Genomic DNA, 15,731 nt, shown 5'->3' on the forward strand with positions numbered 1-15,731 from the left:
TGGCTCACTGCAACCTCCGCCTCTGAGGTTCAAGCGATTCTCCTGCCTCAGCCTCCCAAATAGCTGGGATTACAGGCACCTGCCACCATGCCCAGGTAATTTTTGTATTTTTAGTAGAGATAGGGTTTCACCATTTTGGCCAGGCTAGTCTCAAACTCCTGACCTCAGGTGATCCGCCTGCCTCGGCCTCCCAAAGTACTGGGATTACAGGCGTGAGCCACCGGGCCCAGCCAGCTTTCAGCTATCTTTAAGCCAAAGACAGCAGCAAGGGGAGTAGGATGTCAAGGGGAAGCAGGATTTCCTGCTGTTGCATTATTCGTTTTGACCTCATCTGAACACACTGAACATTCACTGAGCATGTGCTCTTGCTGGATAGTACACTAAGCTTCTTACATGGATTATTTTATTTAATCCTCATAACAAGCCTCTGGAGGTATATACAGAATACTCAATAAGTTAAATAACCTGCTTAACGGCCCCTCCTAGAGAGGGAAAGGCCAAGTTCAAATCTGGTACCTCCATCCTTTCCCATCAACCTGGGCTGCTGTGATAGGTACAATATCTTATGTTCTACGTAGGTGATTATGTGAGTCTATATTTTTACCCACTAAGTATGCTAATATGTTTATTTGGATTATTTTTACCAAGTTATCAAGGTAGAAACATTGAAAAAGTAATCATTTTAATTAAATCAAATATGTTTCTTCCCCAATAACCCTAAAGAATGGGGAAAAGGTAAGAAAATATGATTCTCTAAACCCATTTCTTTCCACTGTGTGCTTATTTCAAAGGAGGCAAGACATTTTAGTGGCTGGGATATTGTCTTTATTTTTGAGCTACGTTTATTTCTTTTAATGCAGTTTATTCAAATTATTGTAATTCCTGCTCTATGGCTAGTAATCTGTTCTGTGGAAAAGCAAACTTAATACATCACTAATTTTTTTTCTAGTTCTGAAAGCTGTCATCTAGAGCATTAAAAATTAGCTTTATGGAGATATCACTGACGTATAAAAATTGTTTATATTTAAGATACACAGCTTGATGTTCTGATATATGTATACATTGTACAATGATCACCACATTCCAGCTAATTAACCTATCTGTCACGTCTACATAGTTATCATTTGTGGGGGGTGGTGAGAAGATTTATTTTAGATCTAGCCTCTTAGCAAAATTCAAATATAAGATACAGTATTGTTAACTATCATTTTCATGCTGTACATTAGATCTCTGGAACTTATTTATCTTGCATGACTAAAACTTTGTACCCTTTGACCAACATCACTCCATTCCTCTCTTCCCCCAGCCCCTGGGAACCACCATCCTACTCTCTACTTTTATGAGTTTGACTATTTTAGATTCCACATATAAGTGAGATCATGCAGTATTTCTTTCTGTGTCTGGCTTATTTCACTTAGCATAATGGCCTCCAGCTCCATCTCTTTCCCTTTAAAAAATTCGATAACCTAAGCAAGTGTGTACTGATCTTTATTTCTTCTACAGAGATGTTTACTCTGAGAGTATATGTAATTTTCATTCTTGATTTATCTTGCAGGCATGATAGGACCCCCTGGGCCACAAGGATTTCCTGGTCTTCCTGGGATTCCAGGAGAAGCTGGTATTCCTGGGAGACCTGATTCTGCTCCAGGAAAACCAGGGAAGCCAGGATCACCTGGCTTGCCTGGAGCACCAGGCCTGCAGGGCCTCCCAGGATCAAGTGGTAAAGTACTCCTTATTCATATTCATTAGCATTTATGCTGCTTTTGATATTTGCAGTGTTACTAAGAAAGCATAGTTTTTAAAATATTTTAAAAGTTATATGATGTTTCATGAGCTAAGCTGGAAGTCTTTTACAAACAGACTGAAGTTGGATTTTCACATCAATTAAAATATGTGCAATCATTTGGTTAGGAGTTTCAGTGTAAATGATAGAACTTTGTAAGATAATACCAATTTTTATTTTTTAAATGTAGTTTTAATTTTCATCAGAGTTATATACGGGCTTGGTTTGTAACTGCCTTGTGTGTTTATTTTGTCCACTGCCCAGAGAGAGCCAATTTTTCAAGACAGGGGAATTGCAATGGAGAAAGCATTTAACATACATAGAGCTGGCTAAATGGAAGAACGGAGTTTTATTATTACTAAAATCAGCCTCTCTGAAAATTTGGAGGCTAAGGTTTTTTAAAGATAGTTTGGCAGGCAGAGGGCTGGGGATGAAATCATGGGGGTGTGGAAAATGGTCCTCACGTGCTGAATCCACTTCTGGGTCGGGCCATGAGACCCTTGAGTCATGTGTCTTGGGTCTAGATGGAGCCATCCAGTCATCAGAAAAGCAAAAGTCTGAAAAGACATTTCAAAAGGCCAATCTTAGGTTTTATACTAGTGATATTATTTATAGCAGTAATTGGGGAGATTGCAAATCTTGTGACCTCTGGAATAACAATGCTACTAATCATTTAAGTACACCTACATCTTAGCAGAATACAGGCCCTTCTTATTTTGTTTTGTTTACCTGGTGGCCTTTTATTAGCATTATGAAGGCAGTTTAGTTTTGGGAAGGGCTATTGTAATTTAAACTATAAGTACATTCTTTCAAAGTTAGCTTGGCCTATGCTCAGAAATGACCAAGGGCAGTTTAGAGGCTAAAGGCAAGACGAAGTTATTTAGGTCATATCTCTTTCACTGTCACAATTTTTTCACTGTGAGAATTTTTTCAAGGGCAGTTTCAGGTTTAAGAGTCAAACTGTTCTATAAGGCGTGGTATGGACAACTGAAATCCCCCACAACTCCTTCTCCTAATCCTTCCTCTCCAAGGGCAATCATTTCAACACATGTGGCTGGATCTACTACTACTATATATTGCTATTTCTCAATTTTTCCAATTCAGCATTATCTTTTGACTTTCCTCTCTTTTTTTCTTCCTGAGACAGAGTCTTACTCTTGCCCAGGCTGGGGTGCAGTGATGCAATCTTTGTTCACTGCAACCTCTGCCTCCCTGGTTCAAGCGATTCTCCTACCTTAGCCTCCTAAGTAGCTGGGATGACAGGCACGTGCCATCACACTCATCTAATTTTTTGCATTTTTTAGGAGAGACAAGGTTTCACCATGTTGGCCAGGCCGGTCTCAAACTCCTGACCCCAGGTGATCTGCCCGCCTCGGCCTCCCAAAGTGCTGGGATTATAGATGTGAGCCACCATGCCTGGCCCTATATCCTTCATTTCTGAAAAATTTTCTTCAAATGTTTCTTTGCATTTGATCTTAGCCAAAAGGCTGAGAAGCGATCAAGTGTCCTTTGAAAACATTGTCTCCTCCATTTTTTTCCCTCTTTTTTATCTTTCTGGACTCTCTCTGTCTGTCAGAAAATCAATCCTACATGTCTTTTTTTTTTTTTAACCTTTACTGTATTACTCTCCAGCTGTTTATTTTTCTGTAACACTTTCTGGGAGATTTCCTCAATTCTATGTTACAATCCTCCACCTGAATTTTTAAATTTCTGCTCTCATAATCTATCTGTATCTATATCTATATCTATATCTATATCTATATCTATATCTATATCTATATCATATCTATATCTATATCTATATCTATATCTATATCTATATCTATATCCAATTTAATTTCAAGGATTTTCAATTGCTGTTGTTCTCTTTTAATGTTTCCTTTTGTAGCAGGCTGTTCATGTTTCAGGGATGCAATACTCTCCGTCATCTTCTGTTTTAATTATAAAATAAATTAAAATAGCTTGCTGCGATGTGCGTTTCTTCTAGGTTTTTTTTGGCAGGGGTAGTAGGGGGTCTATTTTCTTTCCCTGCTGCCAGTTTCAGGAAGGGGATCTTTTGGTCTGTTTTTTTTAAACAAATCATCCTGCTTTGGACCTCACTGTTGTTCTTATTACAGAGGTACAGATTCTTGAAATTTAGGAGACATTTCTGGGGTAAATCAGGTTCTTTCTCAGCTTTCTAAGCTTCCTGCTTCAAATTCAGCTCTTTTTTTTAAGGATCTGCCAAGTTCTTTTACTTGTTGTTGCTGGTTCCTCTCCCTTTTTCCTTGTCCTGTGGGTTTATGCTTATTTTTATTTATTTATTTATTTTATTTACTTATTTCTTTATTTTGAGATGGAGTCTCATTCTGTCACCCAGGCTGGAGTACAGTGGTGCGATCTCAGCTCACTGCAACCTCTGCCTCCCAGGTTCAAGCTATTCTCCTGCCTTGGCCTCTCAAGTAGTGGGGATTACAGGCATGCACCACCGTGGCTGGCTAATTTTTGTGATATTTGCGGAGATGGAGTTTTACCATGTTGGCCAGGCTGGCCTCAAACTCCTGACCTCAAGCAATCTACCCACTTTGGCCTCCCAAAGTGCTGGGATTATAGGTGTGAGCCACCACACCAGGCCGGTTTATGCTTTTTTGTAATATTCTTTTTCTCTACTGGGATTTGGGGAGGATGCCAAACAGTTTGCATTTTATCTGTCGTCTTTAACTGACATTTCTGACATTTTGTTTTTATAAGCTCTGCTTTTCCATTTTCTTCATTAGCTAAGAATTGATCACAGAGTGGAGGAATATCTTTGCCATACACTGACTCCATTTTTTTGTTTGTTTGTTTTGTTTTGTTGTCCATTATCTTGTTTCGCAACCCACTAATTTAAGGTAGGGCTGAGATTAGGGTTGGCTTTATCAATGGTTATGGTAGCAGAAGCATGCCATAACCACTGCATCATCTATATGTGTGTATATTCTTATTTCAGACAGAAAGAATCCTAGGAAAACAAGGGAGCAAAGAATGGGGTTGGGAAAGGAAGCACATGGGGGAGGATGTGAGTGCAAAAGTCACTTGTTCTATAGAAGACAGAAAAATTATGTGATTCTCTCTGCCCACCCCCTTACCTCCTTGACAGTGACATACTGTAGTGTTGGGAACCCTGGACCACAAGGAATAAAAGGCAAAGTGGGTCCCCCAGGAGGAAGAGGCTCAAAAGGAGAAAAAGGCAAGTAGGCACCAAAGGTAGAATTTCTAGAAGACAACTGTACATGGACGATCGGGGGGCATTTCTGAGATGTGTAATGTGGCATTTCATTCAGATTTGTTACTCACCTTAGTCACCCACTAGAGTACTCCATTGAGTGCTATGCGATTACAAGTCACTGAAAAGTCAAAGCCTTGTGTCTTATATATTTATAAAGCCTTGTGTCTTATGTATTATAAAAGTCAAAGCCTTGTGTTGTATATATTTATATATATATATATAAAGGAAACATTTGCCTGCCATGAATTTTGCCTGCAAATGGTGACTTTGCTCACAAGGTCCTCTTGATTCCTTGAGAGTGGCAGTGATAGGACAGTATTGATATTTGATTTTTGTGGGACCTGTATCTCTCAGACTCATCAATTGCCTGTCTCTCTGCTTCTCCACTCTAAATTGTTTGGAGCCGTTTTGGGCAACTGAGTCAGGTGGGTGTGACAGCATCAACACAGATGAGGAGTCTGACTACCCTGAAGACATTTGTTTAAGACAAAAAATCCTGATAATTGGAAAATGCATTTTTTGAATTATCAATTATAATATTCAATGCAATCAAAATCCTTCTTCATGTATTATTTTGTCTCCTTAATTGTTTAGGGTTTGTGCACTCACCAATTAATTTTTTTAGTTTTTTTCAGGAGGAACCAAAGGACAGGCTTTTAAACTTTTAAAAATAAAAAAGTTGAATTATTTTTAATGTTTCTTCAGTAGAATTGGATATCAGCTTTTCCCTAGAATTTGTCAGGATAAATTTATTAAGGAACAAAACCCTCCATTTGTTTAGAAATGGTATGCCCACCCTACATCCCATGCCTAGGCACCCCACGCAGTGCCCCATGCTACACCCAGCCCCCACAGCACGTGCTCTCAATTGTCTGCAATAAGTGCATATTGGACTCTTTGTTCTTCAGTTATGCTATTGGTTTTGTACAGTAAAGCCCTTATTGGGGATTTTATTCAGGAAATATGACAAATCTGCCATTGCTCCTCTGTCTAGGAAATGAAGGACTCTGTGCCTGTGAGCCTGGTCCCATGGGCCCCCCTGGCCCTCCAGGACTTCCTGGGAGGCAGGGGAGTAAGGGAGACTTGGGGCTCCCTGGCTGGCTTGGAACAAAAGGTGACCCAGGACCTCCTGGTGCTGAAGGACCTCCAGGGATACCAGTGAGTACCTCTTACCAGTCATCTTTCCAGTTAGAAGAGACACTGTATTAGTCTGTTTTCACACTACCATAAAGATGCTACCCAAGACTAGGTAATTTATTAAGGAAAGAGGTTTAATTGACTCGCAGTTCTGCATGGGTGGGGAGGCTTCAGGAAACTTACAATCATGGCAGAAGGGGAAGCAGGCATGTCTTACATGACAGCAGGTGACAGAGAACGTGAACGGGGAAGAGCCCCTTATAAAACCATCAGAACTCATGAGAACTCACTCACTATTGTGAGAACAGCATGGGGGAAACCCTCCCCATGATCCAATCACCTTCTACCAGGTCCCTCCCTCGACACATGGGGATTATGGTGATTACAATTCGAGATGAGATTTGGGTGGGGTCACAAAGCCAAACCATATCAGACACATAGAGATAAAAATCGAGATGCCTCTTTCTAATTTATAGTGTGAGATATGATTTATGTTTTGAACCTACAAACATTATGCTGATGACTACAGAAACAGTATATTTATTCATCCATTCATCCATCATTTACTTATTCAACTAATTGGTATTATTGAGTGCCTACTATGTTCTAGGCCTTGTTTCAGGTGCTGGGGATACAGCAGGGACCAGAGCCCAGTCTCTGTCCTCCTAGAGCTTCAGAGAGGACACAGACCATCTAACAGATCAGCAAGTAAATATCCAGTATGTCATGTGGTGATAAACGCCATCACCATCGATTGTAGCTGGAGAGAAGAGAGAGAGGGGCAGATCAGGAAATGAAGTCAAGGAACTGGCAGGAGATTAGGAAGGGCTGCAGAGCATGGGGTTTTACAGATGGGTCAGGTCTGAGCCTTTACTCTAGACTACATGAAACAGCCAGGGGAGAGTTTTAAGAAGAGCAAGACAATAGTTTTAAATGGATCACTCACTCTGGTTGCTCTGAGGAGCATAGACCATATGGATAAGGGACATTGGCTGGGAGATGAGCTGGGAGGCTGCTGTGTAATCCTGGTGAGATATGACAGCCAATGCCTTAATGTGGTGGTGCTGGATGTGGTGCAAGGTGGTCAGATTCTGGATATATTTTGAAGATAGAGCCAACAGGTTGGCTGTTAGTTTGGTCATAGGATATAAGGAAAAGAGAAGTAAGGGACAGAACCAGGGTTTTTTGTTTGAGCCACTGAAAGAAGGCAGTTGCCATGTACTGAGATGGGAAGGCAATGGAAGGAGTGGGCGTTGGGTGAGGAAAGAAAGCAGTACTATTTGAGACATTTCAAGTTTGAGATGCCTATTATACAATCAAGTCAAGAAGTCAAGTAGGCAGTAGGATGATATCCAACTTAAGGATTCAGATGAGAGGTTTGGGCTGGGGATATAAATACTGGCTTTGTCAGAGTTTACATGATACTGTGCCAGAGAGTGGATGAGATTTATCTCAAGATGGTTCTCATTTGGTGAAAGTTACAGATGAAGCAGGTTGAGGCAAAGCCTCTCAGCTGTCTGATTCCTCATAATAAAATCACTGCCCACTGGGGTACTCCCTTGGAGACTGGAGAGAGCCCTCTGTCCCCTCCTTATTAACAAGGCTCAATCCTGGGATGGCCTGGAACTTGACCATCAAGCCCCAAAGGACTTTCTTCCATTTTCCCGAGAAAATCTCATGACAATAAGGTTCCAACCTGAGGGCCTTAAGTGAAGTTAATGATTAAGGTGTCCCAGCAGCACCCTTGTCACATGTACAAAGCCCACTGGCCACCTCTGCTCAATAGGAGGCTAGGTCCTTAATGCCTGTATGTGCATGAGCATGGTTGCAATTGTTAAGTAGTTTGCATTTTATTGTCTCCTTTTTAAATTCCACATTTTACCATAGTCATTTTTGCGTGTGTTGGTACTTAATCTTCTTAGTGAAGATTTTAATGGCTCTAAAATATTTTTGTGGTTTCCTGTTGAGTTACTACTTAGGGCTAACATCTTTGAGTTAGGACTGCTTGTTTATCTAGGGTTATCATGGCTAAGGTTTACTTAATTGCTCTATGGGGCTTTCCTTTGTAGGCTGGCCATGTTTCTGATGTCTGTTGTGTATATGATTCTGTCCACATGGCTTCTTTGCATTAAATTCATTACATTGTGGTCATAGTCAGGGACCAGGGTCATACTATGGGACACTAGGGAAGGAAAGGGTAGAGAAGGGAGGGGAGGGAGAGGAGAAGGGGAAGGGAGAGAAGAAAGGGAAGGGAAAGAAAGAAAGGAAAGGAAGGAGGGAAGAAAAGAAAGGAAAGGAGGAAGGGAAGGACAGACAGAAGAGCATGAAAGACAGTGCAGACTATGGGGTGCTCTTGCTCTTGGGGGCTCTCCATCCTCCCTACATCTCCTCTCTCTGGAGATGGTCTGCTGGTCTCTGGCCCTAGCAGCCACAGATTGGTAGGAAAGTAGAAAACAGAAAACTAGGCTTAAGTTCTTTGCAATTGTTTGTATAATTGAACCAAGTCTTTGCATTCATTGCCTTAGCCTGACGGCGCTCCCTAGGATGGGATTTCCTGCCAGGATGCTCTAGTGCAAGGCACTAGGGCCTAGGAGCAAGTGGACCAGCTTCAGATCCCATCTCCGACATTTGGGAGCTCTGCAGTCTTCTGAGTTTTACTTGCAGCATTTATAAAATGGATATAAGAACATCATCTTAGAGGCTTGTTGGTAAGAATTCAATTGAGTCATGTGTTTTGCACACTGTATAAGGTACATAGCAGTGAATTAAAGTCCAGGAGGCTGCAGAGCGAACCAAAGGTCACAAACTGTCACAGGCTGATAAAGTTTGGATGTGTGCCCCCTCCAAATCTCATGCTGAAATGTAATCCCCAGTGTTTGAGGTGGGGCCTGGTGGGAGGTGTTTTGGTCATGGGGGTGGATCCCTCATGAATGGCTTAGCTCCATCCCTTTGGTGATGAGTGAGTTCTTGCTCAGTCAGTTCACAGGAGATCTGGTTGTTTAAAGGAGTCTGGGACCTCCTGCTTTCCTCTCTTGCTCCCTCTCTCACCATGTGATACACTGGCTTCCCACTTCAACTTCCGCCATGATTGGAAGCTTCCTGAGAGCTTACCAGAAGCTGAGCAGATGCTGATGCCAGGCTTGTACAGCCTGCAGAACCATGAGCCCCTTTTCTTTATAAATTACCCGGCCTCAGGTATTTCTTTATAGGGACACAAAAATGGACTAATATGTGGGCTATTTCTGACCTGCTGGAATGTTTGGTTGTGTCCTCATGGTGTTTGTTTTTGAATTATTAATGTGAGGTTTGTGGCTTCTCCTGAGATATTAGAAGTTTATGAACACAAGGTTATTGCGTTCCCACTGCTGCTGTGGCTGTGGGCTGATTCCCCCCATGCCTACCCACCTGTTCCCCTTGGACTGGGCAGACGCTACCCCTGTAGGCATCTGCAGTTGATGTCCGTTATCTAAACTGAACAACTAGGATATGCCTGGCAGAGAGGAAGTGTTTTTTTGTTTTGTTTTGCTTTTTTTTTTTTTTTTTTTTTTTTATGGTGGAATTTCACTCTTGTCGCCCAGGCTGGAGTGCAATGGTGCAATCTCAGCTCACTGCAACCTCTGCCTCCCGGGTTCAGGCGATTCTGCTGCCTCAGCCTCTCGAGTAGCTGGGACTACAGGCATGTGCCACCACACCCAGCTAATTTTGTATTTTTAGTAGAGACAGGGTTTCACCTTTTTGGTCAGGCTGGTCTCGAACTCCTGACCTCAGGTGATCCTCCCACTTCAGCCTCCCAAAGTGCTGGGATTACAGACATGAGCCACCGCGCCCAGCCCGGAGAGGAGTTTTTGTTGCTGCTGGGCTTCTGTCACTAGAGTAACACAAGTGTTTGGTGATCTGAGGTCTTAAGATTGTAAAAAGTAGCTCTCTATCTGAAGCTGCTGACAACCTTTGCCCCAGGAATCTCTTAGGTTACACATTTATTTCACTAGTTAACTGCCATATTCTCAGTACTCAGAGTAATGCCTGGTTCTTTGTAGTTTTCAAAGAAAACTACAGTAATGGTTTTAGTAATGTTTAGTAACATTTACTAAACAATGGTTTAGTAATGGTTCAGTAATGTTTTCAGTAAATGTTTCTTTAATGAAATCCAGTAACAGTTTTCCTTACTAGCTCAAATAAGTCTATGATCTACTCTAGTACTTAAAATTTGACACCTACAGAGCATTAGAGCAATTCCTCATACATTCGAAGTCTCCAGTGTGCTGAGTAATAAACTGTGCAGACTCCTGGGGTGGGTTCATTCTTCCAAAGTACCAAAGTCTGATTTATTAAGCATTCCACTTTTTCTCTTTCTGGAAAGAAATTGGTCCAAATGCAATGTGAACAGTTTTCTGTCCTGATAATTTATTCATCAGAAGGGCATTTTCTTTATCCATTTCTTGGGCAGGATACCATATGACATACACTTTGGCCAGGCCCCATTGCTACTTATGACTAGCATATATAGTAAAAGTAAGAATAAAAGAAAACTCAACCTACATTAGTACTTTATGATTTCTAATTCTTTCTAATGTATTGATTTATACTAAGAAAGTAGTTCTACCCACCTTTTTGATCGTTCACAGACATTGCTACAAACAGGATGCTATACTAGAGTGATACCAGAGATATTGAGTTATGTGTGGACATATTTTTTTTCTCTGCATGAAATGGCTTCCAACCCTTTTGTCCATTTGAGTTTTTATGCCTGTTGTTTGCATTTTTGGCCTCCTCTTCACTGTTACTGCCTGATGATTGCTGATGCCACTGTGCCCATCTCTACTTGTACTCTCCTCCCCTCTATAGCTCTCAGCTTGTAAATTAGTACAGGCAGTTAAAAAAAGATAGTTAAGCTTATTTGAACACATTGTTAGATTGTGTGAAAATAAGACAAGACCAGGTGTGGTGGCTTACTCCTGTAGTCTCAGCACTTTCAGAGGCAGCAGGATCCCTTAAGGCTAGGAGTTTGAGACCAGCCTGGGCAATACAGCAAGACCCCATCTCTACACACAAAAAAGTAAAATCCAATTAGCCAGGCATGGTGGCATGCACCTGCAGTTCTAGCTACCCGAGAGGCTGAGGTAGGAGGATCGCTTGAGCCCAGAGGTTTGAGGCTACAGTGAGTTATGATTGCACCACTGCACTGCAGCCTGGGAAATGAAGTGAGACCCTGTCTCAAAAAAAGAAAATAAATAAAAAGAAAATATGACAAGGTAGTGGCATCTGTGTGAGAAAAGCAACCGGCTTGCTCAGTCATTTTTACCTCCCTCCAATTTCTTTGCTGTGGTTTTTTGATTATTGATATCACTATGTAAGTAACCTTGGGCTCTGTATGGTGTTTCTATAATGGTATTTGAAATGGTGCTTGGCCACCCTAATATACTGACAATAGGTTCATATATATATATTTTGACACAGAGTCTTGCTCTGTCACCCAGACTGGAGTACAGTGGCACGATCTCAGCTCACTGCAACCTCCGCCTCCTGGGTTCAAGTGATTCTTATGCCTCAGCCTCCCAAGTAGCTATGACTACAGGTGTGCACCATCACGTCCAGCTAATTTTTGTATTTTTAGTAGGGACGGGGTTTCATCATGTTGGCCAGGCTACTCTCGAACTCTTGGCCTCAAGTGATCCGCCTTCCTTGGCCTCTCAAAGTGCTGGGATTATAGATGTGAGCCACTGCGCCCAGCCAGGTTCCCATATTTTTGACATGGTTTGATATTCAGTAATATGTAACACTTAAAAAGTATGACTCGAATTATTTAGTTTTTGAGCAATGTTGTGGTTAAGAGATCATGAGCATGTCAGCCAAAATTAGCTATTTACCTGCTATACAGAATAAATATATTAGCTTCAGAAAAGGTTCTTAATTCCTCTTCTCCTGCCCATCAACTTTCCTTAGCAGCACATCACTTCTATGCCTTTTTCATCACAAACTTATCCCTAAACCTCTACTTTCATCTCTGGTGGCAGCTCTTGTGGTTATCCCACTCTCTTCTTTCCTCTCCATTTCACATTACAAAGCCCATGATAATTACAAAAATTAATTATAAATTTTAATTTGAGGTAGTTGACTCACAAGATGTTGCACAGTCATAAAGTTCCCATGTATGCTTCCCCCAGCTTCCCCAATGATACACACACATAACCATATTTACATAACCACAGTACACTGTCAAAACCAGGAAATGGTCATTGATACAGTCCTCTTAACTCAGGTACAGACCTTATTCAGATTTCACCAGCTTTTACATTTTACATGTAGTTTAAGAGCCCCAGTTTTGCAAGATAGGACTACCTTGGAAGGCAGGAAAGTGGAAGAGACCAAGAATGCCAAGCTAGAATCTTTAACAAGAGATTTAGGAGGGAAGAAGAGAGAGATTCAATATGTACAGATGTAACTGTTGACCCATCACAATTAATCTAATTTGTTGCTCTTATTTTTCACCAAGGGAAAGCATGGTGACTCCGGACCACCTGGCAACAAAGGGGCGAAGGGTGACACGGCTGTATCAAGAGTTAAAGGTGAGCATAATCAATCACTTAACTCCCTGCCATTTTATGAATGATGTATAGACCCTCCTCTTGCAGTAATTTCCCCTGTGACCATAGATCAATTCTATACAATTTAGGATGGTTGAGGTTACTTAAAAAATACTTCCTGCCCTTCATAAGGTTGTATGAATGTTGAGCCAAATCCCCTGTCTCTTATTTGAAAACATAAATATTCCTTTAGCCACGCAGTCACATCTTCATTATGGTGAACTTGGGTTTAACTCAAGCCCTCGTTTGGCTTGGCTGGTGTTTATTCACTGCATTACAGTATTCTATATTAGTCAATAATATTTTAGTTGTAAATGAAAGAAGCCCAGCTTGAAATCGTTTTTTTAATTTATTGACCTAAACAAAATGTGAAATATTAAAAGGTAGGGTTTTTTATTAGTAAGAGTTCCCCAGGGACAGAACTAATAGGATATATGTATATATGAAAAGGAGTTTATTAAGGAGAATTGACTCATATGATTGCAAGGTGAAACCCCACTACAAGCTGTCTGCAAGCTGAGGAGCCAGGAAGCCAGTAGTGGCTCAGCCCCAAAAGCAGTGGCTTTCCTACTTTTGAGTCCAAAAGCCTTAAAAGTAGGGAAGGCTTTTGGCTAACAGTGCGGTCCTCAGTCTGTGGCTGAAGGCACAAGAGCCCTAGCAAACCACTGGTGTAAGTTTAAGAGTCCAAAGGCTGAAGAACCTGGAGAATGATGTCCAAGGGCAGGAAGCATTCAGCACAGGAGAAAGATGAAAGCCAGAAGACTCAGCAAGCAGCTTCTTCCACCTGCTTTGTTCCAGCTGTGCTGGCAGCTCACTGGATGGTGCCTACTCACACTGGGAGTAGGTCTTCCTGTCGCAGTCCACTGACTCAAATGTTAATCTCCTCTGGCAACACCCTCACAGACACACCCAGCAACAACCCTTTACCAGCTATGTAGGCATCCTTCATTCCAATCAAGTTGACACTTAATATTAACCATCGCAGGTTGGCATTGGGACAACCAGATCCGGGCCTCCAGTGGCATCAAGAGGCTCCCCCTGCATCTTTCATCTCACATTGTACCATCTGTATTTTCTCCCATCAGACTGATTTTTGTAACCCCAGGCAGCTCCAAGTTCCTACATCCAGAGATGAAGAGAGCCCTGCTTTGTCAGCTCCAAATAGAAAAATAATTTCAGAAAGGACTGATGAGCTTAGGGCAAGTACCCAACCTCAGACCATTCCCCCTTTCCCATGGCCAGGGATAGAGTGCTGTGCTTGGCATCACAGGTAGGGGAAGATTCTGTGATTGGCACCTTCACACACCAGCTCCTTGTTGGAATGGGAAAAGGAGCTTTTCCCAAGTAAAGAGATTCAATGGTTCTAGCAATTGTCATTCTCCCCTCTGGCTTTGGCATGTTTTATGTGGCTTGGGCAATTGAGATACACAGGAAACTACCAACCCAGAATCAAGGTCATTTTCTTTATTTTTTGTCCTCTCTATCCTACTTTACCCCCTGCTGATAAGAACTTGACTATCTTTTGACCTCTATTCTCAGGGCACAAAGGAGAAAGAGGTCCTGATGGGCCCCCAGGATTTCCAGGGCAGCCAGGATCACATGGTCGGGATGGACATGCTGGAGAAAAAGGGGATCCAGGACCCCCAGTATGTAGAATTCTTCTCTTGCTATAGAATTTCACTTTCTTATATAGTCATACAAGCAACTATTTCCCCGTTCTCTATTTGCCAAGCTGAAATTCAGTAAAATGTCAACATACTATAAATTAGAGTCACCTTTGGCACCCTGACACGGAAAGATGATTGTTATAAAAGGTATAGTATCATTGGAGATGGTCTAAAATCCTCAGTGGCAGTTCAGTCCTAGCAAGACTTTTGGTCCTTGGTCTTTATATCATTCTTGTGGTGTTTATTTTCTTCTGACAAACTTGTATCTTAGAAGGGCTCCACTGATTTTCGGTGTATTCAGTTGACACTGTGGGGTGCAGGATGGAGCTCAAGTCCCGATGTTTAGCATCAATTCTGTTTCCTGGAGAAGATGCACATGGGGGAAGTAGTGAGCATGAAAGGGTGAACTCGTGCAAACCCACAGAGTCAAGGCATTGGCTGATGGAAAATCTCACTGATAAAGGATGTTGCTGCATTTTTCAGACACGCTTTGGGTGGATTCCATGTGTAGGTAATTGTAATGAACGTCATAAAAGAAGAGGATGAGACGATCCAATGCTTAGGAACTTAAAATGTCTTAAATATATACAGTATTTCTGAATGCTTACAATATCACAGAAACCAGGCTAGATGGTTTCCTCAAAACAGCAGTCTTCTGAAAAGCAATACCTTTCCAATTTTACAGTAAGAAAATGGAGGCTTAGCATCTGATATTCAAGGCTGCCCATCTGTCAAATAGGCAAAATAGGAGTGAAAACTTGTCTGTCTTATTTCAAAGTGCATGCTATTTCCACCAACCTGTGCTGCCTGCCATATATAATGGGAAGCCACTGAGAGTGTTTCAGCAGGGAAAGACCATGTCCTGATTCTACAGGAAACCCTTCAGACAGAATCCAAGTGAATAAGAGAGAGAAGCCTGGAAATTGGCTTAGATGGTGTTTATAGCTTTCTGACCTTTCTCCTGGTCACAAGTATGTGAATGATCTCTGCTTTAGGCTTGCTAATCTCTGCTTAATTCATTCTTCCCCTTAAGGAACTACTTAGAAATCGTTGTCACTGAGTGGACATTGTCATAATGTACTCATCTAATTGTGAAAAAACAGTGTCTAGATAGATCAAACTTGGAGAGGAATATCAACATTTGCTGAGGTCTTCCTAGATTCATTGAAACAATCCAGATCTATAAGACTATTGTAGACCACATTTGAGACCAGGTCATGTAGGAGGATAAAAGGTCACTCAAAATGCCAGCAGGACAGTGTAAGATATTCCTTGCATTTGAGAGTCCTTGCAGCTGTTCAGTCAGGCGGGGT

At 41.6% G+C, this 15,731-nt stretch overlaps 1 protein-coding gene across 1 annotated transcript in view; it reads left to right on the plus strand.

Moving 5' to 3' along the window:
- Positions 1–15,731, plus strand: part of COL4A4 (collagen type IV alpha 4 chain) — a 171,457-nt gene that overhangs the window by 80,979 nt on the left and 74,747 nt on the right. The window contains exons 20-24 of the mRNA XM_058437866.1: positions 1,556–1,720; positions 4,902–4,991; positions 6,025–6,188; positions 12,661–12,733; positions 14,291–14,397. Of these exons, the coding sequence (XP_058293849.1) occupies positions 1,556–1,720; positions 4,902–4,991; positions 6,025–6,188; positions 12,661–12,733; positions 14,291–14,397 (599 nt within the window). The remainder of the gene's footprint in view (positions 1–1,555; positions 1,721–4,901; positions 4,992–6,024; positions 6,189–12,660; positions 12,734–14,290; positions 14,398–15,731) is intronic.

The sequence above is a fragment of the Hylobates moloch genome, unplaced genomic scaffold, assembly GCF_009828535.3.
Source record: "Hylobates moloch isolate HMO894 unplaced genomic scaffold, HMol_V3 SCAFFOLD_1, whole genome shotgun sequence".
In the NCBI taxonomy this organism is placed as follows: Eukaryota; Metazoa; Chordata; class Mammalia; order Primates; family Hylobatidae; genus Hylobates; species Hylobates moloch.